The 24820-nt window shown below is 45.4% G+C and overlaps 2 protein-coding genes across 3 annotated transcripts; one reads left to right on the top strand and one right to left on the bottom strand.

Moving 5' to 3' along the window:
* Positions 1-1181: 1181 nt before the first annotated feature.
* On the bottom strand, positions 1182-9410 carry LOC117042356 (E3 ubiquitin-protein ligase TRIM39-like). The gene is given in 7 exon segments (XM_033141908.1): positions 1182-1707; positions 3003-3126; positions 4124-4239; positions 5151-5173; positions 7124-7342; positions 7608-7703; positions 8863-9410. Coding segments are annotated over 7 exon segments (1521 nt in total). The 5' UTR covers positions 9280-9410.
* A 3450-nt stretch (positions 9411-12860) lies between these two features.
* On the top strand, positions 12861-21627 carry LOC117042041 (zinc finger protein RFP-like). 2 transcript variants are annotated; one of them, XM_033141488.1, is made up of 8 exons: positions 12861-13318; positions 15031-15126; positions 16395-16625; positions 17084-17106; positions 18819-18934; positions 19568-19600; positions 20180-20632; positions 21439-21627. In XM_033141488.1, the coding sequence occupies exons 1-8, from the start codon at positions 12893-12895 to the stop codon at positions 21453-21455; spliced, it is 1395 nt and encodes a 464-aa protein (XP_032997379.1). In that variant the 5' UTR covers positions 12861-12892; the 3' UTR covers positions 21456-21627. The 2 variants fall into 2 exon arrangements, with proteins under 2 accessions (XP_032997379.1, XP_032997380.1); XM_033141489.1 differs by lacking the exon at positions 21439-21627 and having other exon boundaries at positions 20180-20804.
* The last annotated feature ends 3193 nt before the right edge of the window (positions 21628-24820 follow it).

Raw genomic sequence — 24820 nt, 5'->3', positions numbered from 1 at the left:
CTCACGGCTGCAGATCAAGCTCTAGTAGTTCATCGCGCATGAAGGCAAGCTAGATTAATATTAAATGCACCCAACTTGAATGAAACAGGTGTCAATCTGCCTTTCTATTTGTATGTTGAGCATAGTTATATTTGCACATATTGCATTGATTCATATTGTTTATTCTGAATAAAATCAGAGCGGCGGTGAAAAAATGTTGCGCTTCAATAGTATCCATTTCCAAGTTCTTGAGGGAGTCCGTCTGTTCCCCCACCAATTTCTACACGCAGCCACAGTCCAGTTTGCTTACTCTTTCCTCCATCCACCCAGTTAGCAGGCCATATGTAAGGGAATGAACCCTGGTAGAAAGAAGGGGAGGGGAGATGTGGGGTTCTCTCCACCCCAGAAAAGTTAGAAAGAAGGGAAGGTATATTTTTCACACTGCATGCTTACTTGGTCCTCCCTTATTTTGTCTTCTCGCCACCCTGCCTGCCAGGCAGCCAATCAGCAGCAGTCTCTGTGAAATCCTCATTTTTTTTAAAAAAAGCAACTTTTTACAGGCACCTGCCGATCTTCTTCATGTGGGGCACAGAGGCACCCTACAGAATTAAATGGAAGTGGGAATCAACTGGGGAGAGCTTTGTTCTGGCTGCATTGTGCTCAAGGTGACGGGTTGTTGTTGTTTTTTAAAGGAAGGTTTTGTGGGTGCTGTCTCATGGCACCAGACCTCTGCAGCGAGGGGCAGGGACGTGCCCAACAGTGCAGGCCTAACGGTGCCAATCCTTTAATATAAAACCTCCAGACGTTGTTGTACTACAACTCCCATCAGCCTCTGCTAGTGGTCAGGGATGATGGGAGTTGTAGTATAGCAACATCTAGATGGCACCATGTCGGCTATCTCGACTATATGTTGTATGTATTCTTTTAACATCGGCTGTGTTTAAAGAGCTGAAATCAGCACAAAGTTTGTGCAATTTAGAACTCATATGCACAATGCAATTTGCCAGTGGGTATTTTTTTGGCACAAAATGTCAGTTTTTGCTGAATGGGATTTGTTTAACACCAGGATCCTTGCCTTGCAAGTGGACATGGCCTGTAAAGCCAGTCTTCCTGTGCCATAGAGAAGACAGCCACCCAAACCTAGACAAGTGATTTTTTTTTGCATGTGTGTTACTCAGCCTCGCTGCAGTTAGCCCAATACACTAACATAAAAATTCGCTGCTAATCCTCAGCTCGGTTCCAGGCCAGACCCAGAGCCATGGGAAGATTCTCTCCTGACTGAACATCGCTGGTGAGGAAAACATAGATTAACACTGATGTATCGGCATCAAAAATGCCACTCGTTCCTCTTCATAGTCCACAAATACCCAGACTCTCCTGGGGCAGCTGCACGACGGCAAGATAGTCGGAGGATAGGTAAGAGCTTCAAGGAGATCCCCACTTTGTTGTAGAGCCCATATGTGCTCCTCGGGGCTAGGGGTGATCTGTCCTTTCCTCTTAACAGATTCTTTTGCAAAGCCCACGGCCCAGTGCTTCCCGCTGGCCACTTCGACTTCCCAATAATGCCTCCCCGACGTGAGTCCCTCGCAGCCCAGCACACAGGGGTAAGTATCAAATCTCTCGGGGTTGTCAGCGACATCCTGCCATGCATCTCCGAGTCTCACACTCTTCTGATCCTCCGAGAGGACGAGGAAGGGGTTTGCGGTGTCTCGATCCAGTGTCACGTCACTTGGAAGGGAGGGAGGGAAAAGAGAGTGTGTGTGTTACAGACAGAACTGGTTCCCTAATATAATGCATCTGTGTATGTTATTTCTCTAATACAGTGGTACCTCGTTGCGGACACGACCCGTTCCGGGGTGCCGTTTGCACCCCCAAAAGTCCATAACCAGAGCAGTGCTTCTGTGCATGTGCGAAGCACGATAGAGCGCTTCTGCGCATGCGCAAACCGCACAGAATGCTTCTGTGCATGTGTGAACCGCACAGAATACTTCTGTGCATGTGTGAACCGTGCAGAACACTTCTGCGCATGTGTGAACCGCACAGAACGCTTCTGTGCATGTGTGAACCATGCAGAACACTTCTGCGCATGTGTGAACCGCATAGAACGCTTCTGCGCATGCGGCAAACCCAGAAGTAAACACTTCTGGGTTTGCTGCGTTCTTAACCCGGGAAAAAAAAATGCAACATGAAGAGTTCACAAGAAGTGGTATGACTGTACTGTCTTTTTATGCACGCTTTCCCCCGATATACGTATTTTGTTACACATTATTTATTGCTATGGAGAACCGCACTGCAACATTAAAAGAAAAATGAGTTTCAAAGGGTGGCTGTTTTGATTTGTCCGAAAAAATTTACACATCACTTGGGAAGACAGGTGAACTAATACAGTGTACTGGAAGAAGCAAGGATCACCAGTGTCGAAGGAATGATTCTTCAACATCAACTTCGTTGGACTGGTCATGTGTGCGGATGCCTGATGATAGTCTTCCAAAGCAACTACTCTATTCCGAACTTAAAAATGGTAAGCATAATGCCGGTGGTCAAAAAAGAGGTTTAAAGACTGTCTCAAGGCAAATCTTTAAAAATGTAGCATAAACACCGACAGCTGGGAAACACTGGCCTGCGAGCGCTCCGGTTGGAGAACAGCCTTTACCAAAGGTGTTGTGGGCTTTGAAGACACTCGAACTCAGGACGCAAGGGAGAAACATGCTAAGAGGAAGGCACGCTTGGCAAATCCACACCGTGATCAACTCCCGTCCGGAAACCAATGTCCCCACTGAGGAAGGACGTGTGGATCCAGAACTGGCCTCCACAGTCACTCACAAGACTCATTGTTAAAACCGTGTTTATGGAAGACAATCTTACTCGGCTAAGAGTGATCGCCAAAGAAGAAGAAGAATTATTCCAGAAAGTTCTAATTAAGTAGATTTGCCTTTCCCTGGGAAATGAATTAAATCTCCCCTGTCCCTGCTGCTGCCAACATACCCAGAAAGTGTGTAACCGCTACTGCGCACAAAAACGACTGACCTCTTGTGCCTCTTTTTTTCACTTCGGCATAAGGCAACTCAAATAATCTTGTCCTGCCTTTCCGGACTCCTAGTTCCTCTTTCGACAAAGATATGCTCTCCAGTTCAACAGACACAGAAGCTAGAGGAAGAGAGGAGAAAAATGGAGATTACATTCCACAAAGCTGATGCGCTTGGGCTAGTGGTTTTCAGAATTATACATTCAAGGAACTCTTCCCCCTTCAAATTATATAATGAGGAGCTCTGGTGTGTCTGCCGAAGAGAAACAGGATCTAGGGCAGGGGTGGGCAGCAGGTAGACAGGGCACTGGTAGAGCTCAGGGTATTCTGAAGTGGATCAGCAAGAGTTGTTTATTGACTCCAGATTGTCCATATTTTGCAGGAGGGATTAAAAGACCATACGGGGAAATTTAGCTTTACAAAATTATTTTATTTTTATCATTTATTAAATTTGCATGCTGCCCTATATCCCGTAGACCTCATGGCAGTTCACATTAAATTACAACATGAAAAACACAAAATACATAAAGTGGACTTGTTGCCCTGGTGCTCCAAATTCGCTTAAAAAAAAAAACTTTTTGCAGTTAGGAAAGTAATGGGGAAACGCATGGAGAAGTATGGGATGGGCAAATACCCTGCCAGGCTGTCTCTGCCAGCGTGCCCACATAGCTCCAACCTCTCCACTCCCCTGACTCATTACTGCACTGTCCAGGTATAAAGCAGTAATATTGCTGTCAAAAGGGCAGTACCACAGCATTGCTCACCATGCTGGCCACTCCTGATCACCAGCTGGGAACCCAATGTCAATGGCGAACTTTGGGCTTTCAAATTTCCGCTCCCTGTGCATCACCAAAATACCCTCCCTGCCTGCTTCCTTGTTGTGTTGCCTCCTGCAGTACCCTCTTGGCTCAGCACCCAGTGCAGGTGAACCAGTCCCAGTCCCCTAAATCGTCCTCTGCAATAAGCTGGGAGCACAACTTACCTTGTCATTAAGTTGCTTTGAGACTCTCTCTCTCTCTCTATATATATATATATAGACCAACGAATGTTAAAAATTACTATTTTACTATTTCTAATAATAATAATTCCTCCCTTCCCTCCCAACCCCCACCTTGGCACCTTTGAATTTCTTCAAGATCTCTTCCAGATGCATCCTTTTCTCGGAAAACGCATTCAGCCTCTTCTCCAGATCTTGAGAGCAACCCACTGGTTTCTGGGTCTTCTGATCCTCGCACCTGGAAGGCGAAAAGGCTCTCCTTAACCAAGGGCTTGGGAATTCTCTAACCCATGTTCCTTGCCTCTGCCTCCAGCTTGGGAGTTAGTGATTCCCAGGATAAGCATATCCCACCCCCACCCCCCGAACTAGTGATTGTGTGTAAAGTGGATCAAAGCCACCCATAGCGGTTTGACAGGTAGTGTGTTCATAATGAAAGTTGTGATAAGCCACCTAGAGAAGGTTGTGGATGGGCATAAATTTAAATAAGCAAGTGGGGATTTATAAAGCCATCATGGTGGATGAAGGGGAGAGCAGAGAAAAGAGAGTGAAGGAAATTCTCTCTTTGGCTCACCCCTCCCATGGTGATGTCTCTCCATGCCCAGTAACTCCTCAGCTGGGTTTCCCCAGCCACTCTGGGTGGCTCCCAACAGATTAAAAAACAGAATAAAACATCAGACATTAAAAACTTCCCTAAACAGGTCTGCCTTTAGATGTCTTCTAAACATTAAAACAAAATTAAAAAAAATTAAAAAATCCTTCCAGTAGCACCATAGAGACCAACTAAGTTTGTTCTTGGTATGAGCTTTCGTGTGCATTTTTTATTTTGTTTTGACTATGGCAGACCAACATGGCTACCTACCTGTAACTGATTCTAAACGTTAGATAGTTGTTTATTCCTTTGACATCTGATGGGAGGGCGCCACCACCGAGAAGGCCCTCTACCTGGTTCCCTGTAACTCCTTCAGGTAAGGTGTCTCTTTGCTCCCCTCCTCCCTCCATCCTATCTACTGTGTCACGTCCCGCCAACCAGAGAAAAGGTACATCCTTGGAGAAGGAAGCAGAGTCAATGAGACCCTTGCACCCCAGCACAGATCCTGCAACCTTCAGGCCTGTCTCTAGTACTGGTCTGAACACATGAGAGAAGCGTACCTGCTCAAGGTGTTTTTGAGATCCTAGAGATGGGAGAGAGAACAGAAAGTGAGATCATGCTAATCAGACATACATAGCTCATTGTTCCACATTGTTCAAGTTCCATATTCCTGCACTGCAGGGGGTTGGACAATATGACCCTTGTGGTCCATTCCAGCTCTACAATTCTCTGACTTTTAAGTATTTCTACTCTTAACTTCTCTCGTTGCAGGGTCTCTCCGGATACTTTGCCTGAAGTAGAGGGGCAACTCTTGCATCTTTTCTGTGCTTAAACGTCTTAATATTTATTCCCAGGTGAAAACACACTTTAAATACTTGTAACGTCATTTGTTTGCAGTTGTTCCTTCTGCCCTGCCAGTCCTTTTTCTCCCATCTTCCTTTTGTTATTTCCCCTAAACAGGGGCGTACCCAGGATCAAAACTAGGGGGGGGGGCAAGCCATGGTGGTTCAGGTTGTGACATTTCAGCACGGAAAGGCGATTGAAACCAAAATTTTAGGAAAATTATATATAATTATAGCAGTGCTTTATTACGGTAGTACAATTATTTGCTTTATTTTATTTTTATTCTAGTTACATGTCTTATACCAGGGGTGGCCAACTCCCAAGAGACTGTGATCTACTTTCAGCAGTGATCTACCCCCGTATGGGGGGTTCAGCTCAAAGTTGCTGACCTTTTTGGGGGATGAGGAATGCCCCGTTTTTTAGGGGTTCGGTTCGTTTTTAGATTACTGACCACATTATGTAAACAGCAAACAAAAACAGCTTCAAAAAACAGAAAAAACTCCCCCCCCCCAAACAGAAAGCCCCAAATGGCTGAAAAACTCAGTTTCCCAGGATCCTCAGCCCTCGCAAACGAACTACTCACCATGCAAGGAACTCAGTTTCCAAAGCTCCCTTGCAACGATCAGCCGTCGCAACACACACACACACACACACACACACACACACACACACAGTGTCGGCCTAGAGCTCAACTGTTATTGAGATTTTGGGAGGGGGAGAAAGACCAGTAGTTGAGCTTTTTTAGGAGAGCTTTTTTTCCTTTTAGGCTGCCGATAATCATTTAATTTTTTTTTGCTTCTGGGGGGGGGGCAGCTGCCCCCCCTGCATACGCCCATGCCCCCAAAGGCTTCTTTTATTTTGAAAAGTAAATAAATAAAAGGTTTTCATCTGTTCAAACAATAAAGAGATAAAAGAAATAGCAACAGGTACTAACCATCTCTCTCTCTCTGGCATGTTCATCAGATGGCCAAACTCTTGACATCACTCTGATGCAAGGTGATTGACAAGTTGGCAGCCCCACCCACTTTTCATGCAGCATGCAGGAAAGAGTATGGGGAAAATAATGATCTGGCCCACTGGACAGATCCCCTAATCCTGCTCTAGAGAGTTTATGGTGTTTTTGTAATATTTGCTTTTCTTACAAATATACAGGGAGAGCCCGAAGGTGCTGCTGCTACACATCAAATCTGCAGAGAGAGATCCTGCAACCGCAACATGCTTTCAGTCCCTCAATTGAAGTCACATGCTCACTGTTAGAATCATAGAATCGTTGAATTGGAAGGAACCCCGAGGGTCACCTAGTCCAACTTCGGGCAATGCAGGAAATCTCAACACTTGGTTCCCCATCCAATTTGAAACCATACCGGACCTGCTTAGCTTTGCAGATGTGCTAGCAGTTTTGCTGCTACACCGCTGATTTGCCAATGTTGTGTGACGAGCCCTTGAATCGGCTCCCTCCAGGAAATTCAACACTAAGCCACCCATGAAGACCAAAAAAAAGCCAGGTTCACTACTCCATTCTAGATCATCAGACCTTTTCCAGCCCTGTATGTCGTAGTGAGTTAGGTCCCGAGTGCCAGCAGGAGTCGTCCTCAAAATAAACACATGGGAGGACAATTCACCCCATGCCAAAGCCTGTCTAGATTTAGTAGCCCCAAGGCCCCAGAGGAAGAATCCCTGCTCTCCTTACCTGGAGGAATTCACTCACAGGCTGCTTACATCTCTCTTCCACATCACGGACAAGGTCACGGAGGTTGGAAATCTCCGATGTGGCGGTCTTCTCCTGCATTATCACTTCCTTCTGCAGCTGCTCTAGCCTGGCTAGCAGGAATTCTTCTTGATCCTCTAGAAACTGATGGAGCTGCTCAAATTCGGACACAATCATCTTCCCTTCGGAGTCTAACCTTTCCTGCAAAGAGCAGGTCAAAAGGAAGGCAGGGAAGGTCAACAGCAAATGTTACGGTATAGAGTTGTGGCATTAACACCTGAACGACCGACTTTCCCCATCACTCAGCATTCACAGTGGAAAAGCACTACTTGCTGATATTTTGCTTGTTATGCACCTATTCAAGGCACAGAAGCCTGGTTGGGGGGGGGGAATGGGCAACATGGACTGCTTTCATCCACCTGGCAGCCCTCCACCTGTTTTAAACTCTAATCAGGTGTTGACTTACCAGACGTTTCAAGCTTCTTCTCGCTTCAGCTAATTTCAGGGCCTGGAGTTCCTCTGTCTTTTGCTTCCAGATCTTCAGTTGCATCTGAAAGTGTTCCTTTTCAACAGAGAAATAATTAGCAGGCTTGTGGGGGGTGGGGGTGGGGAACCTTACCTATAGTAAGATAGGAAGGGGAAAGTGCTTTTTTTTTGTTTTTATTATGTATTTTGTGTTTTTATGTTGTGAACTGCCCCGAGATCTATGGATGAAGGGTGCTATACAAATTTAATTAACAAAAACAGCAGGGAGGTACCTTATGAGAGTCTGAGCAACCTGTGTGGGACTTAAGTCACGTAATTCTCACTTGAAATAATCATCAAAAGGGATAAAGGGCTTGCTGCCAGTTCTACATATGGCGAAAGTCAACTCACTTGAATAACTTAAGACCACATTCATTGCATGTATTTACAAATTGCTGTTATCACTTTAAACAGTCAAGGCTTCCCTCAAAGAATTATGGGAACTGTAGTTTGTTAAGGGCACTGAGAGCTCCTCTCACAGAACTACATTTCCCAGAGCAGCTGAAGAATCAGTCCCCCTTCACAGAGTGTTTTGGGAATTGTAGCTCTGTGAGGGAAATGGGTTTTGTGTGTGTGTGTGTCTCCTAACACTTCTCAGCACCCTCAACAAACTACGTCTCCTAGAATTCTTCAGGGAAAGGTGTGACTGCTTAAAGTGGCGTCACAGCACTTTAAATGTGTGGTATGAATGTGACCGTGGTCATGTTCATTAATTTCAAGGGGACGACAGAGGATGAGGTGGTTGGACAGTGTTCTCGAAGCAACTGGCATGAGTTTGGCCAAACTGCGGGAGGCAGTGGAGGATAGGGGTGCCTGGCGTGCTCTGGTCCATGGGGTCACGAAGAGTCGGACACGACTAAATGACTAAACAACAACAACAACCCTGAGTAAAACTGAGTTGAATACCACATGTAAGAAGCTACCTTATACCAAGCCCATCTAGCTCTGTATTGTTCACACGAGTTTTCCTCAACCTTAGGCCCTTCATATGTTGTTGGACTATAACTCCCATCATCCCTAGCTAGCAGGACCAGTGCTCAGGGATGATGGGAGTTTTAGTCCAACAACAAGGTAGAGAACCAACCCGATTCCCTGTCTCTCCTAGAGATACCAGGGATTGGACCATGGATGTTCTGCAAGCAGTCCAGATACATTACTCCACCCTGCCTGAGCTATGCCCCTTCCCCCTAAACTACCTTGTAATCCTGAGCAGCTTCTTCTATCGGAACGACAGTGTGATGTTGATGCTCGTTGGAAATCGTGCACACCAAGCAGATGGGCACCTTGTCGTCTTTGCAGAAGACCTCGAGGTGTTCCAAGTGCCTCTCGCACACTCTCCCCTCTTCCAGTGCTCTGGCAGCTTCCAGATTCAAGCATTTGACTATTTCTACGATTCTCGCCAGATGCTGGTTCTCTCTGAAGCTCTTTTGGTGGCTGCTTTCCCCACACTGGGGGCAGGACACGCCGGTCTCCTGCCCCCACCAGCACTGAGTGATGCAGGCCTGGCAGAAATTGTGCCCACAATGTACAGACACCGGCTCTTTGAAATACTCCAGGCAGATGGAGCAGGAAGCTTCCTTGCTCAGGTTTCCTAAGAGAGCGTTTGCATCCATGATTCTCTAGTCAGAAGTTAAGTTTCACTTTCCTCTGCTCGCTTGGACGTGTCATTAACGGGCTCCAGCTCCCGGATTGGCTGAGATGACATCAGGCTGCCTTGGAGACAGCAAATTCCTGCGAATTGTAATGAGGAAGTCTGATTGACATTGAGTCCTAGTATTCTTCTGCCAAAACAAATTAAGGCTTAATACTGAAGGCAGGCCCCAAACAGCAGCGGAGTCTGCTTTTAATGTTTCAGTAAGGAGCTGCCAGAGCTTTGTGATCAACATTTTTGGTGTGCGCTTGTGTCTGCAAGCTATTTTTATTTGTTTTAATTAAAGCTTGAAAACACACACAAAGAAAACACAGTATAAAAAGTAGAAGAAAAGAGATAAAGGAAATGATAAAACTTCCACCCAGAGAGGAGTGCTGGGCTGCACCGCACTAGGGTTGCCCCTCCTCAAAAATTCGTGGCCAGGGCTATGGACCCCCTGGCATCCCCCATACCAGCTTTGCCAGCTTTTGTGTCCAGATTTTCACTTTTAGGGAAGCTTTTAATGCTTAATAGATAATTTCCGAGCACAATTCAAAGTGTTGGTGCTGACCTTTAAAGCCCTAAACGGCCTCGGTCCTGTATACCTGAAGGAGCGTCTCCACCCCCATCATTCAGCCCGGACACTGAGATCCAGCGCCGAGGGCCTTCTGTCAGTTCCCTCACTGCGAGAAGCAAAACTACAGGGAACCAGGCAGAGGGCCTTCTCGGTAGTGGCACCCGCCCTGTGGAACGCCCTCCCATCACAGGTCAGGGAAATAAACAACTACCTGACATTCAGAAAAAACCTGAAGGCAGCCCTTTTTAGGGAAGTTTTTAATGTTTGATATTTTTGTATTTGATTTCTGTTGGAAGCCGCCCAGAGTGGCTGGGGAAATCCAGCCAGATGGGCGGGGTACAAATAATAAATATTATTATTATTATATTATTAATTGTATTTTAATATTCTGTTGGAAGCCACCCAGAGTGGCTGGGGAAACCCAGCCGGATGGGTGGGGTATAAATAATAAATTGTTGTTGTTGTTGTTGTTGTTGTTGTGTATTGATTCAAGGGTTATAATATCTGTATTACTATTGTCTGTATTCATATTAGGGGAAAGTAGCTGCCTTCCTGTTCCAGAAGGAACAGCTACTATTGGTTCATTCAAGTTGCTGCATTTGGATCCTCAGTCTTACTGGTTTCCACCAAAAGGCAGCTTTGTGATTGCTTGAGATTGTTCCCTCCAAAATGTATCCTTTCTAGCCAGTCTTTCTGTCCCTTATAAATGTAGCATCCCTCTCCTCAGTTCCCCAGTCTTGTTTGTCTGAATAAAGTGTTATATGAAGAAGCTGTCTCCTGCCTGCTATGTCAGAGAGCTGAAATCACTTGCTGAATCACTATCCCCATGTTACAACTATTATTATTATTATTATTATTATTATTATTATTATTATTATTATTGCGTAACACTCTCCACCCACCCCCATATTTTCTGCCAGCTGGTGCCCCTGGACTCTTCTTGAAAGAGCTTTAATATCTTCTTGGTCTGTACTTTGGGTAGGTCAGAGCGGCCAACCTGCAAGCAGGATTTGAGCACAAAGCCATCTCCTCTTTGATGGATCCCAGCAACTGGTATTCAGAAGTATTGCTGCCTCCAACTGTGGAGGCAGAAAACAGCCACTGTGGCTAGGAACCACAGATAGCCATTGTGGAATGACACTTCTGTTGTGTATTGATTCAAGGGTTATAATATCTGTATTATTAGTGTCTGTATTCACATTAGGGAAAAGTAGCTGCCTTCCTGTTCCAGAAGGAACAGCTACTATTGGTTCATTTAAGTTGCTGCATGTGGATCCTCAGTCTTATTGGTTCCCACCAAAAGGCAGCTTTGTGATTGCTTGAGATTGTTCCCTCCAAAATGTATCCTCTATTGTCCCTATAAATGTATCTCCCTCTCCTCAGTTCCCCAGTCTTGTTTGTCTGAATAAAGAGTGTTACGTGAAAAAGCTGTCTCCTGCCTGCTCTGTCAGAGCTGAAATCACTTGCTAAATCACGATCCTCATGTTACAACAACTTCCATCCATCTACTGTACACCCAAAGACCCACAACTGGGATTGCTTCAGTAATATTTCCCTTTTTGGTGATGCCTCTGTACCTGTTGCTATTGTTTGTTTGTTTGTTTGTATGTGTGTGTGTGTGCATTTTAAAATTAGTTTTTATTGAAGTTATTTTTGTGTGATACAAACCAAACAAATAACCAAGGAAAGCTACGCATGGCGTCCCCGCTTTCAAATCATAGTCTTTTTCACTGTTTGTTTGCATTCGGTATGAGACACTATTGTCCTAGGGTTGGGGGGGGGATAATGATTGTTGTCAGGGCCGGATTTAGGTTTGATGAGGCCCTAAAGGTAATGGGGCCCTTTATATGTCCAGCTGTCCTTTGTCAACAACAAATTGTCACTGTTTTTGTGTTCCTGAAGTTGAGGCTCCAGTACTTTTGCCACCTCATGAGAAGAGAAGACTCCCTAGAAAAGACCCTGATGTTGGGAAAGATGGAGGGCACAAGGAGAAGGGGACGACAGAGGACGAGATGGTTGGACAGTGTTCTCGAAGCTACTAACATGAGTTTGGCCAAACTACGAGAAGCAGTGAAGGATAGGGGTGCCTGGCATGCTCTGGTCCATGGGGTCACGAAGAGTCGGACACGACTGAACGACTGAACAACACCAACACCAACAATTGGTATCTAAAACCATTTGCACATAACAAATAGGAGCCTACACAACACAAAACACTGTTGCTGTATGTAGGTTTTATTTTGTTTTTTATCTTATATTTTGGAAATGTACACCCAGTTCCCCCCCCCCGGTTTAATAGTTTGGGGGCCCCCCAAGAGATTGGGGCCCTAAGGAGCTATAGCATGTTCAGCTTATACGTAAATCCGGCAATAACAACAATTTGTTGTTGGGTATTGCAGTCCAGCATGAGTTTGACTAAACGGCGGGAGGCAGTGGAAGACAGGAATGCCTGGCGTGCTCTGGTCCATGGGGTCACGAAGAGTCGGACACGACTAAACCACAACAACATTGCAGTCCGAAACAGCTTCAGGACACCAGGTTGGTGGAGCGCAGAAGCGCAGATTTGTTGTTATTGTTGGCATTCTCTCCTTTTTATCTAATTCATTTGAAACTGAAAACCAATAACACAAATTGGGGGGGGGGAAGCCAACCACTTTTCAGGAGACACATAGAGAGGACTGGGCTGGAAACCAGCTAGTTCCCATAACGCAGCCTTCCCCAACCTGATGCCCTGCAGGCGTTTCGGACTACAGTACCCATCAGCCCCTTCCAGGTCCACGCTGGCAGGGGCTGATGGGTACTGTAGTCCGAAGAGTCTGCAGGGCACCAGGTTGGCGGAGCGCAGAAGCGCAGATACTCCTACGCCTCTTGGGCGCGCAGAGAGTTACGCTCCCCAGCTGGAGGAGCCCTCGGTCCTAATCCTCTCCCTGGCTCGGCCTCTCAGCCTGAACTACGGAGCGCCACTACTGAGCCCGGAGGACCGGGCACTGCTGCTGTTTCTGCTATTGCCGCCGCCGCCATGGAGAACCCGGTGGAGAGCCTGCACAAAGAAGCCACTTGCTCCATCTGCCTGGAGTACTTCCGCGACCCGGTCTCCATCCCTTGCGGACACAGCTTCTGCAGGTCGTGCATCGCGCAGTGCTGGAAGGAGCGCAGCACCGACTTCTCGTGCCCTCAGTGCCGGGTGGTGTCCCTGCAGAGGAATTTCAGGCCCAACCGCGAGCTGGGCAACGTGGTGGAGATCGCCAAGAGGCTGGGCTCCTGCGCCGAGCAGGAGGAGCTGGGAGGCGGCGGCGGCGGGAGGCAGGTGTGCGAGAAGCACCGTGAGGCGCTGAAGCTCTTCTGCAGCGAGGAGGAAGACCTCATCTGCTGCATCTGCCGGGAGTCCCGAGCGCACAGGAGCCACGCTGTGTTCCCCGTGGAGGAAGCAGCCCAGGATTATAAGGTGAATACGCGCGCACACTTGACTGGTGCTATTTGGCGCCCTGTTAGGGCACATCCCCTCCTCAGAATGGTGGAACATAGGAAGGTGCCTTCCACCGAGTGCCGGATTTACGTATAAGCTAAACAAGCTATATAACGTAGGGCCCCACTCTTTTGGGGGACCCAAAAAATGTAAAGCAAAAAAAAACCTGGATGTACATTTCCAAAATATAAGATAAAAAACAAATTATATAAAACCTACATACAGCAACAGTGTTTTGTGTTGTGTAGGCTCCTAGGATGTAAGTGATGGGCCCCACCTGCTAGCCTGCTCCCTAAAATATCACTGGTTTGCTCATTTCTAGATATAGGGTGCCTACATTCTGCATGGACTGGTTGCGTGGCAACATGGGCAAATGGCTTTAGATAACTATTAGGTCCATAAGTCCATGGCGTGCTCTGGTCCATGGGGTCATGAAGAGTCAGACACGACTGAACGACTGAACAACAACAAGGTCCATAAGTTACCATATAGCATATGTTCAACACAAAAAACAGCGACAATTTGTTGTTGACAAAGGACAGCTGGACATATAAAGGGCCCCATTACCTTCAGTAGCTTAGGGCCTCATCAAACCTAAATCCGGCCCTGCTCCCCCCAAGTCAGAAGCATTGGTCCATTTTGCTTGGTAATGACAGTGGTTCTCCTGGATTTTAGGAAGGAGTCTCGCCCAGGGCTGCCATATTTCAAAAAGTAAAATCCAGGACACCCTGAGCTGTTGACTCCCAAATTGTTTATTTTTAAAAAAATACTGAAAACCCACATTTTTTCTATTATTATTATTATTATTATTATTATTAATTGAATTGATATACCACCCTATACTCAGGGGTCTCAGGGCGGTTCACAGAATAAAATCAAGATACCAAATCAAAGACATACTACAAATAAAAACAACAACCCAATAGCTCAACCCCCCTCCAAATTGCAATCTCTGAGATCCAGCATAGTGCACCCACTGCCTTTCGGAAATTCCCCCAGATGTCAATTACTGCAGACATTTGGCAACCTTAGTCTCAACCAACTTTACCATGGATGGCCACCCATCATGAATGCTTTATTTGAGATAACCCTCGGGGTCCATTCCAACTCTAGATTAGTATGATTCTACCTGGAGATATCGGGGATTGAACTTGGGTCCTTCTGCTTGCAAGGCAGATGCTCTACCTCCAACCTACGGACAGGCCCATTCTTGTTGCGGTACAACCTTGTGTAGACACTGGAACTGAAAAGAAGGAAGCCGTTATTATAATAATAGTGAAAAAGCTGATAATAATAACGCAGCAATATGTTGTTGATGACGATGACATTGAGACCAACCTACCAATATTATTAGCGCTATTAGCAGCAGCAGTAGTATTGTTCCTTTTCGTCTGAAGAATCTTGTTGGTTGGTTTTCCCCCTTCTTGCCTTTGAAACTTTGTGTGACGTTGAATGTATGCTTGAAGTTGGAGACATAAATTGCTGGGTTAATGCAATAATATTTTTATCTCCATTGCTCCATAATCTGAGTGGGTTTCTTTTGTTCCCATGTTGATTATAGAATATCAGTATTTTTTTTTGTATCTCACTATAGGTTAAATTGGATGTAACCTATTGCTTGTGTGTGAAGCAACATGGGGCATTACTTAATAATGATAACACTATTTCAAAGTAAGTTTCTCTTTGCTTAGAAAGAAATCCAGAGCCGTCTGCAGAGCTTAAAGGAAGAGAAAGAGAAGCTCCTGGGGTTAAAACTGGCTGGAGAAAATAGACACCAGGAATATCTGGTTAGTATAGAATCCTGTGGTATAGCCTAGCAAGGAATGTGGAAACAACAACAGACAGTCACGGTATCTGTACCTCAGATAAAATACAAAACCGTGTATATCTCTGGATAGAAATGTATTAATTATGGAACTAAACTGACAATATCATCATACAAAAAGTATACATAGATATTTCCTCAGAGGCAAAGCCTATATATGCTTTAAAACATCAAAGTGCTGATTCAAAGTGCAATATACAAAGTGCAATATAATGTTAAAGATGGTTATGCAAAAGTCTATAAGACGTATGGGTCTATCTTCCCAATGTTGGAGAAGGTTATACAAAGTCATTCAGACGTGTGGGTATGTCCTCCTGACGGGTGGCCAGCTTCAAATCTTCCCTTTTCACCAGCAGTTTCGTCAAGGTCTGGACTTTATCATGAAATCAGAACTAGGATATTAAAACATAGCTAAGCTATTCAAAGTGACTCAGACTCCCATCATTCCAATATAGCTAATCTTAATCATTAGCTATATTGGAATGATGGGAGTCTGAGTCACTTTGAATAGAGAGGGGTAGTTAATGCCATGGAAGACAGAATCAGGGTTCAAGATGGCCTTAACAGATTGGAGAACTGGGTCCAAACTAACACAATGAATTTGAATAGGGACAAATTTAAGGTTTTACACTTAGGCAGAAAGAACCAGCTGCACAAATATAAGATGGCGGGACACCTGGCTTGCCAGTAGTACACGTGAAAAGGATCTAGGGGTCTTAGTAGACCACAAACTGAACATGAGTCAACAGTGTGATGCAACAGAAAAAAAAGCTAGTGCTTTTCTAGGCTGCATCAACAGAAGTATTGTGTCCAGATCAAGGGAAGTAATCTCTGTTCTGCCTTGTTCAGGCCACGCCTGGAATACAGTGTCCAGTTCTGGGTACCCCAATTTAAGAGGGATGTTGACAAGCTGGAACATGTGCAGAGGAGGGCAACCAAGATGATAAAGGGTCTAGAAACCAGGCCTTACGAGGAACAGTTGAGGGAGTTGGGTATGTTTAGCCTGGAAAAGAGGAGACTGAGAGGAGATATGATAGCCATCTTTAAACATCTTAAGGCGCTGTCACGTTGTGCCTTCAAATTGCGCTGCTGAATTTTAAAATCAAAACTTTGTATATTTTGGTTTTCCAAAAGAGTTCCAGTATTTCAGATTAATTTCTGCTTATTTGATGGGTGTTTGCTGATCTTCCCTGACGCACCTTTCTCCCACTTTTCCTCCCAACGTTACAGAAGCAAACGGAAGCCGAGAGGCAGAAATTGATGTCCGAATTTGAGCTGGTGCACCACTTTCTGGAGGAGCAAGAAAAACTCCTGCTGCTTCAGCTGAATGAGCTGGAGAAGGAGATTATGAAGCATCAGAAAGAACACGGGGGAAAGTTTTCTGATGAGATTGTCTCTCTCAGTGCCCTGATAGATGAGATAGAAGAGAAGTGTACACAGCCAGACGGCGAATTCTTGCAGGTGAGATGAGGTGGTTGTTGGGTGGGGTAGAATTGAAAAAAGGACGCATCAAACTGAAGAATAAGCCTAAAGCTGTCCTTAACATAACCAAATCCTTTTGCCCAGTACGTAATATGCAGGGTCCAGCTGAGTGTATGGTACTTCATGCAGACCAGAAAAGAGCTATATAAAGAGCAAACACTATTGTTAGATGTATCTTTCTACTGCAGTTGAAATGGCTTGCTCAGTAATGCCTGTCTCCCTGTCTCAGCAGATGAATGCATAATTTCATTCCAATTAACTCATTTCCCTGCTTTCGTCTCCCAACAATTAGAAGGTGCACAGTTTATAAACTATGCTGTCTCTGTTTCTCAGATATAAGTGGCTATAATGCGAATCTCCTGTTATGCTCATGTTGATGCAGAGTTCCTGTCTTTCTCTTCCCTATCCACCTACGCTCCTCTTCTCTCTCTCTCTAGGATATCAGAAGCACCTTGGGCAGGTATGTGGCACTGACACCCACTGAAGGCATGCATGTGCATATATATATATATATATATATATATATATATATATACCCTCAAGATTGTCCTGCTTCATTCCGGTTTGCAGATGCTTTGCTTTTTCAAAATACTAAAGCTGTGGTATACTGTGACACAGACCATCTTGCCCAGAGATGGGGAACCAGGTGTTGTTGGACTCCAGCTCCCATCAGGCCCAGCCCATGTACCTAACTGTCAGGGATGATGGGAGTTGTACTCCAGCAACATCTGCAGGACATGTTCCACCATCCCTGATCTAACCAGCATGGTCAACTCTGAATGTGAAGGCTTGTCCAGGATCTCAGGCAGAGTTCTTTCCTGCGATTGCTAGCTGTGACCCTTTAAGCGAAGATGCCGTGGGCCAGACTTGGTCGTTTGTACATGTGGATCTCTGGCCCTTCCCACTTTCGTTAGCAGCTCCTTCCAGTCTCCAAGCTGAGATGGGCTTTCTATTTCTTCCATATTCATACAATCACACTTTGGATACTCTTGGACTTTGGTTTGTATTGCTGTGACGCGGGTGGCGCTGTGGTCTATACCACTGAGTCTCTTGGGCTTGCAGATTGGAAGGTTGGCGGTTCGAATCCACGCGATGGGGTGAGCTCCCGTTGCTCTGTCCCAGCTCCTGCCAACCTAGCAGTTCAAAAGCACGTCACAGTGCAAGTAGATAAATAGGTACTGTTGTGGCAGGAAGGTAAATGGCGTTTCTGTGCGCTCTGGTTTCTGTCACGTTGTCCCGCTGCGCGAGAAGCGGTTTAGTCATGCTGGCCACATGACCCGGAAAACTCTGTGGACGAACGCCGGCTCCCTCGGCCTGAAAGCGAGATGAGCGCCACAACCTCATAGTCGCCTTTGACTGGACTTAACCGTCCAGGGGTCCTTTACCTTTTTTTACCTTGTGTGAGAGCTACCCCAGGATGCCTTTTTAAAAAATGGACAGAGGCACTGTGCTCTTAACAGCTTCACAAAATACTGTTGTGGGGAGCCCAGGATATGCTTTTCCTGGCATAGCAAAAAATAACAAGCAAAATGTGGGCTTTAGTCTCTTATGTGGGCTTTTGCAAAATCACATTTAACAGAATAGTCATAAGACCAAAGAATGTACTGAAGAAAAACATTTCCCCAGGTACAAAATCCTGCAGAAACAGTGGTACCTCTGGATGCGAACGGGATCCATTCCGGAGCCCCGTTCGCATCATGAGCAGTCCGTATCGTGAAGCGCCGCGTCTGCGCATGTGTGTGACACGATTTGGCGCTTCTGCGCATGCGCGTGACGTCATTTGACGCGTCTGTGCATGTGCAAACCGCCGAACCCGAAAGTAACCCGTTCCGGTACTTCCGGGTTCGGCGCGGTTATAACTCGTGACGAACACAACACGCAGCGTTTGTAACACAAGGTACAACTGTATCACTTATCAGAAAATAGGATGCTCTTACAGATAAACTGCAGTCATCTCACTGCTTCTCCCAGAGAGCTAAATGTACTCACACTGTACAGCTCCACCTCTGAGGGACACATACTACTATTTCACCTGTGCCAGCTTCCAGGGCTGAATCTTGGATCAGCACCGACTCAGATTTAAGTACAACTTTTGCCTGTAAAACCAAGTGTCACGCAGCCTTATTTGGGCATCTGGAGAATGGTGGGAGACTGACACATTTCTTTTCCAAGGTTTGACAAGGAGCCCTTTCAGCCACCTGAGGAGATGCCATCCAAGGTGGAAAAAAGACTCGGTGAATTATCGGAGAAAAACAGTGTGCTCACAGATATCCTGAATAACTTCAAAGGTAGTGATGATCTGCTTTAAAAGTTGCAAGTTGAACTGGGGGCTAAAGGGTGCAATGTGAAGCGCTCCTGTTCAGGATTCCTGCCAGCCATACCCTCTTCCAGAATACTCCAGGCTGCACACCCCCAGTTTTCCACCCCCCACAGTTCACCTGCCCCCTCTCACTATCCCTTGAAACGTTGGATTTCCTCCTGAGCTTGTTGGTGCCTCCCCTATGTTTCTTAGTCACTTTATTTTGGTTGCAGTTCTGTCAGCTCTTGTCAGCTGAGTTTGCTACCAGAGGGAATGACAGGGAAAGTATAAATCCATTCTCAGTTGGAAGGTATTTTTTAAAAAAAGTATTGCAAAGTGTCAGAAAGTGCATTCTGCGTGCATTTGTTTTTAGATCCATTCTGAGCTTTTGGCAGATAATGACTGAGTTTATTATTCAGTCTCCCTTAATTTCTCTTTTTTCCTGGCAATCCTGTCCATTCCCTTTCAACTACCCGCTAAGTATTTGCAGCAGGAAAATATACCTACTTGCAGCAAGGAGAGTGAGAGAGGATAATGAAACCCACTTTTCTGAGAATATATAAATGAAATTAGAAAATTGATCGCTGTTTGAAAATCACGTATGTCTCCTCTCATCCCTTAGACACTCTGCCATCAGAACTGGGGACAGAATGGGGTAAGCAACTGGTGAAAACATTTGTGAGATAAGTTACTTCACTCACGTTTGGTTCTGGAAAGAAGTAGTTGATACGGAGAGGTCTGAGCTCAACTAGATCAGTTTGATTGCAACAGATAAATCTTGAGGTGCCGTTGTTTAATGTTGTCATCATCACCATTGTCAACATCGTTGAATTTGTCGCCTGCCCTTAGCCAGCAGGCTTCATATTAAGAACAGCTAAAACAAAGCGGAGTCAAAGGAATGGGCACTGGGTGGGGGCTTCTGAAAGAACACTTCTCATTTGTCAAAGGCCAGGGTTAAGTAGGGGAGGGAATTCCACAGCATAGGGAATTCCACAGAGAATGGCCTCTGCTCAGCTGCCACCTCCCTGAACTTCTGGCATTGACCCTTGTTCTCCAAGCTTGGTTTGGTGGAACTCTATTAGACCTCTATCATGATGAACTTGCGTGACATTAAATTTAAGCTCTGTACCACAGGCTCCTAAACTACACCAATTTGGAATTAGCTGACAAAAATATAAACTGTTCCTTTATCCCAGCATATTCCCATTCTCTCTCTCTCTCTCTCTCTGTGCAGTCAACATAACCCTTGACACAGACACAGCAAACCCCCAAATCATCATCTCCGAGGATCGAAAAAGTGCGAGATGGGACGTCACCAGGACAGATGTGCCCCACAATCCCAAGCGATTTAAGTCCTCTTGCTGTGTGCTGGGCTGCGAAGGATTCACTTCCGGGAGACATTACTGGGAAGTCAACGTGGAGGATGGGGGCATTTGGGCTGTGGGGGTAGCCCGGGCCTCTGTGAGGAGGAAGATAGAGCTCAAGCTGACCCCGGAGGAAGGGATCTGGGCCTTGCAAGGGGATTTTGGTCAGTACCAGGCTCTCACTACCCCTGTGACACCTCTGTCCCCTCTCTGCACCCCTAGGAGAATCCGAGTATTTCTGGACTATGAAAGGGGACAGGTGGAATTTCTTAATGCTGACACAAAGGACTCTGTCTTCATTTTCCCATCGGCTTCATTCTCTGGCGAGAGAGTTTTCCCCTTTTTTAAGGTGCTGCTTGCCCAGCTGACACTTGATGGCTGACGGGTCCCTCACCCAAGATCACTTAAGGCAGATTAGTTACTTCTTAATGCCGCTGTTCAAGTCCACTACATTGTACTTGAAATCAGGAGGGGTAAAAGTTGGAGTAGACCTGCCCTGCCCTTCCAATGCATGCTGATGAACGGTTATGATTAATCCACACGATGGGTTGCCAAGCACAGCACCATCACTTGGTGGTGGTACTTACTCCAGATTTAATTCATGGAGATCACAAGGGTGCAATTTTTTGCATGCGGCATTAGACACGGTTGGTGCCAAAATAATGTTAAGGCTAGAGTGGGTTCAAAACACTTGGCTTCAATAAAATAGGAGGTTGCTGTTTGTTTGTTTGTTTGTTTGTGTGTGCGGATGCAGAGAGGGTCTCTGTCAAATCACTCAACGCAACACCAGTTCTTATCACAAAAGTCACTGTTGTAGCAAGAACTTGAGTTTGCCAACCAAGGCTGAGCTTGACTAATGCAGTCAGACCATCTAGTTCAGTATTGTCAACACGGACAGGCAGCAACTCTCCTGAGTTTCAGGCACAGGGGGCATTCCCAGCTTTATCTGGAAGTGCAAAGCTGCTGCTTTGCCAATGAATTACATAGCCCTTCTCTGAAACTACCTTCACCAAAGACAGTTGCTTGTTTTTCCTATGTTGCTGCATTAAAGTGTTGTTGTTGTTGTTGTTCATGATGATGTTGATGTTTCAGTGTATTTAATTGTGTAAACCGCCTCATATGCCCACAGACAGACGAGCGGGATAAAAATAATAAAGTCAAATGAAGTAGTAATGAAGAACAGAATACTTTTCGATTCCGACTGACTGAAGCCCCGCTCTGCCCCACACTTCCTCCTGCAAAGCATGCCTTTACTTTGCCCCCCAGGAACAGATTTTGAATGGTTTTTGTCATTGTGTTAAATCTCTCTTCCATTATTGTTGTGAGGTAAATAAACGAGGACACCAATAAAATACCACGTGCAGCTAATGAGATCGAATCTTTTATTATTCCTTGGCGAAGACTGGGAAGGTAGAGGAAAGAGAGAGTAATGGGCGCAGTCCTATTGTCATGCCCCCGCTGGAGGAATCATCTTCAGAGGAATGAACATTACAGAGGAACAGGTGGTCTGGGGACAGTGAGACAGATCGGGGGGGGGGGGGGCTTCTGGGGTTGCTGCACTCCAGCCTCCTACAGGGAAACGGCCCTGGCTCACAATCATAGGTGGAAGCTGGGCCGTCTCCAAGCCCCAGAGAGCACCAGCTGCTATGGGCGCAAGCCCATTCCACTGCCTGATGCCACAGCGCCTGCTTAAAAGCCAGGGTCTCTAGTCTGGAGGAGTAGTGCGCTATGCCTCATGAGTAGACCAAGCTCCTCAAGCAACATAGCTTGCTCCTGGGTGATGCTTTTTAGCTCCAGACAGAGCGCTGGAACAACATTGTTGCAGGTTCTTGGACTACATTCACACCATACATCCCCCCCCCCCAAAAATAATATTTATTCATTCTATTAAAATAACCTATTACATAATACAACAAAAATAAAACCTCAAAATCGAACAACAGAAAGAAAAAAGAGAAATAACATTTGTCTATCTTAATTAACATAGACTTCCTTGATTCCCCCCCCCTCACTGGGTCCATTTTAATCCATCTTTAGCAATTTTCATATTACATCTTAAATCATTTTCCAAAACTCCTATATTTTCCTCTTTTTATCACATATTCCTATCCTAAAATTAATTTCTAATCCATCAATCTTTTGATTCAGCCCTTGGCCTAAATTTAATTCCCAAAAATGTCCATAATTTCTACCATTACATTTTCTATCTAACACTTACTTCTCTTTCTACCCCCTCTCCCCTGGTCTCGGGGTCCCCCGGACGATTCAGCAAGTTCCATAAAGCAATACAGTTTCAGACCATCTTACCCAATTCAGAATATAATATCCCTTATTGCTTCCTATCCCACACCCACTCTGATCCATCTTGGCATCCATAGTTCCTTTTTACCACCCCCACCCCCCGCTGCCTCCCCTGCAATTCTCTAGCCACTGCACAGTGCCTGCCACCCACTTTTCAGACCTTTAACCATTTCTCTTTGCCTTGGATTTTGCTCCCAATATAAGTCATGCTCTCCCTTTCTCACTGGGAGAGCTAAGTTCCACAATGGTTCTTTTTTAAAGTCCTTTTGTCTCAAACCAAAGTCTTGTTCCCTCTCTCACTGAGAGAACAGTATTCCATGCTTCTTTAAAATCCTTTGCTTTATCCAGTTCAAATGGGTATCCAACATTCTTCTTTTCACTCTGTGGTGTAACCATTTCCTCCCCGATTTCCACACAGTCCTGATATATCCTTTCGATTAGTACTGTATTGTATTCTGATGTATCTCAGTTCTAGTTTCCCATAACAATTCCAAAAGTTCCTCTTGGAAGTCAACAAAGCCAGATGTTGTTATGTCTTCAGCCATCTTGCTCATCTCAAGTTTCAAGGGTACGGCCAGGGTTGCAAAACAGGAAAATGGCGCCGTTTAGGTCTCTAAACTTTCGAAAGCAACAATCATATCCAAACTGGTTGCAAATTGATATTTTCTGTTCTTCTTTATTCTTTCACATTCTTAAAACCATTAAAAAATAATCATTTAACAATCCTATATTCCAAAGTCATATATGTTTTAATTTTCTTTACTGCTGACAGCTCCCAACTTCAAAAAGGAAAACCAATTCCTTTCTTTTATGACACCAATGATGGCTCGCTGATCCCTCCAGGCTCCCGACTCCAGTTTGCTGGGGGGGTTTTCCCCAGTCTGCAGCCAATTTTTTACAAGTCCAATCTTTGGGAATTTAAAACTTCCTATAAATTCACACCATACATTTAAAGGCACATGTGATACCACTTTAAACCATCATGGCTGCCCCCCAAAGCATTCTAGGAGCTGCAGTTTAAGGGTGCTGAGAGTTGTTAGGAAGCCCCTATTTCCCTTACTGAGCTACAATTCTCAGAGTGCTTTCACAACCGAACTCTCTTCACAGGGAACTGTAGCTCTCGTCCAACTCCTTGCTATGCAGGAATCTTCTGTCCAGTGTTGGGGCTTGAACCCACGACCCTGAGATTAAGACATCCCTGCATTGCAGGGGGTTGGACTAGATGACCCTAGGGGACCCTTCTACGAGTCTATTCTGTGATGATTCCAAGAGCCCTATGCTCTACGGACTGATTTGCGAAGCAGTCAAGGACTTAAAAGTCACATCTTTGTAATCTATAAGCAGTGCTTTTTTTCTTAAAAAAATGTTTAGGGGTACTCTCTTCTTGACTCAAGGAAATCACCATTTTATAGTTCAAATCGGGAAAAATAAATACAGTAAATGGACAAAAGTACAAAGATTCACAAAACGTTTAGGGGTATGTGTCGCCCCAGAAAAAAGCACTGACAATAAGAACACGAGTTTTGATAGTCTCTTGAGCAGCCTCAGCCAGTTCAAAGCAATTTCACAGAGGAACAGGGCCGGATTTAGGTTTGATGAGGCCCTAAACTAATGAAGGTATTGGGGCTCTTTATATGTCCAGCTGTCCTTTGTCAATAACAAATTGTCGCTGTTTTTTTGTGCTGGATATATGCTATGTGGTGATTTATGAACCTAATAGGTATCTAAAGCCATTTGCCCATGTTGCCATGCAACCAGTCCATGCAGAATGTAGGCACCCTATATCTAGAAATGAGCAAACCAGTGATATTTTAGGGAGCAGGCTAGAAGGCTTACTTACATCCTAGGAGCCTACACAACATCACAAAACACTGTTGCTGTATGTAGGCTTTATTTAATTTGTTTTTTTATCTTATATTTTGGAAATGTACATCCAGGTTTTCCCCCCTTTAAATTTTTTGGGTCCCCCGAAACAGTGGGGCCCTAAGCTATATAGCTTGTTTAGCTTGCAAATCCGGCACTGCAGAGGAGTAACCCGCGCGTTTGCGCATTTTTGAAATGCATTTGCTGAACTCCATCTCCCATCAGCACCTGCTCAGCACGGCCAATGCTCAGGGATGCTGGGAGTTGTGGTCCAGCATCCGAGTGCGACGGGGTGGTGGTGGTGGTGGAGGGAGTCCTTTCCCCCCCCGCCCCGCTCCATCCTTGCG

Source organism: Lacerta agilis, chromosome 2 (genome assembly GCF_009819535.1).
Source record: "Lacerta agilis isolate rLacAgi1 chromosome 2, rLacAgi1.pri, whole genome shotgun sequence".
Classification (NCBI taxonomy): Eukaryota; Metazoa; Chordata; class Lepidosauria; order Squamata; family Lacertidae; genus Lacerta; species Lacerta agilis.
This window is presented reverse-complemented; position numbering and strand designations above follow the sequence as displayed.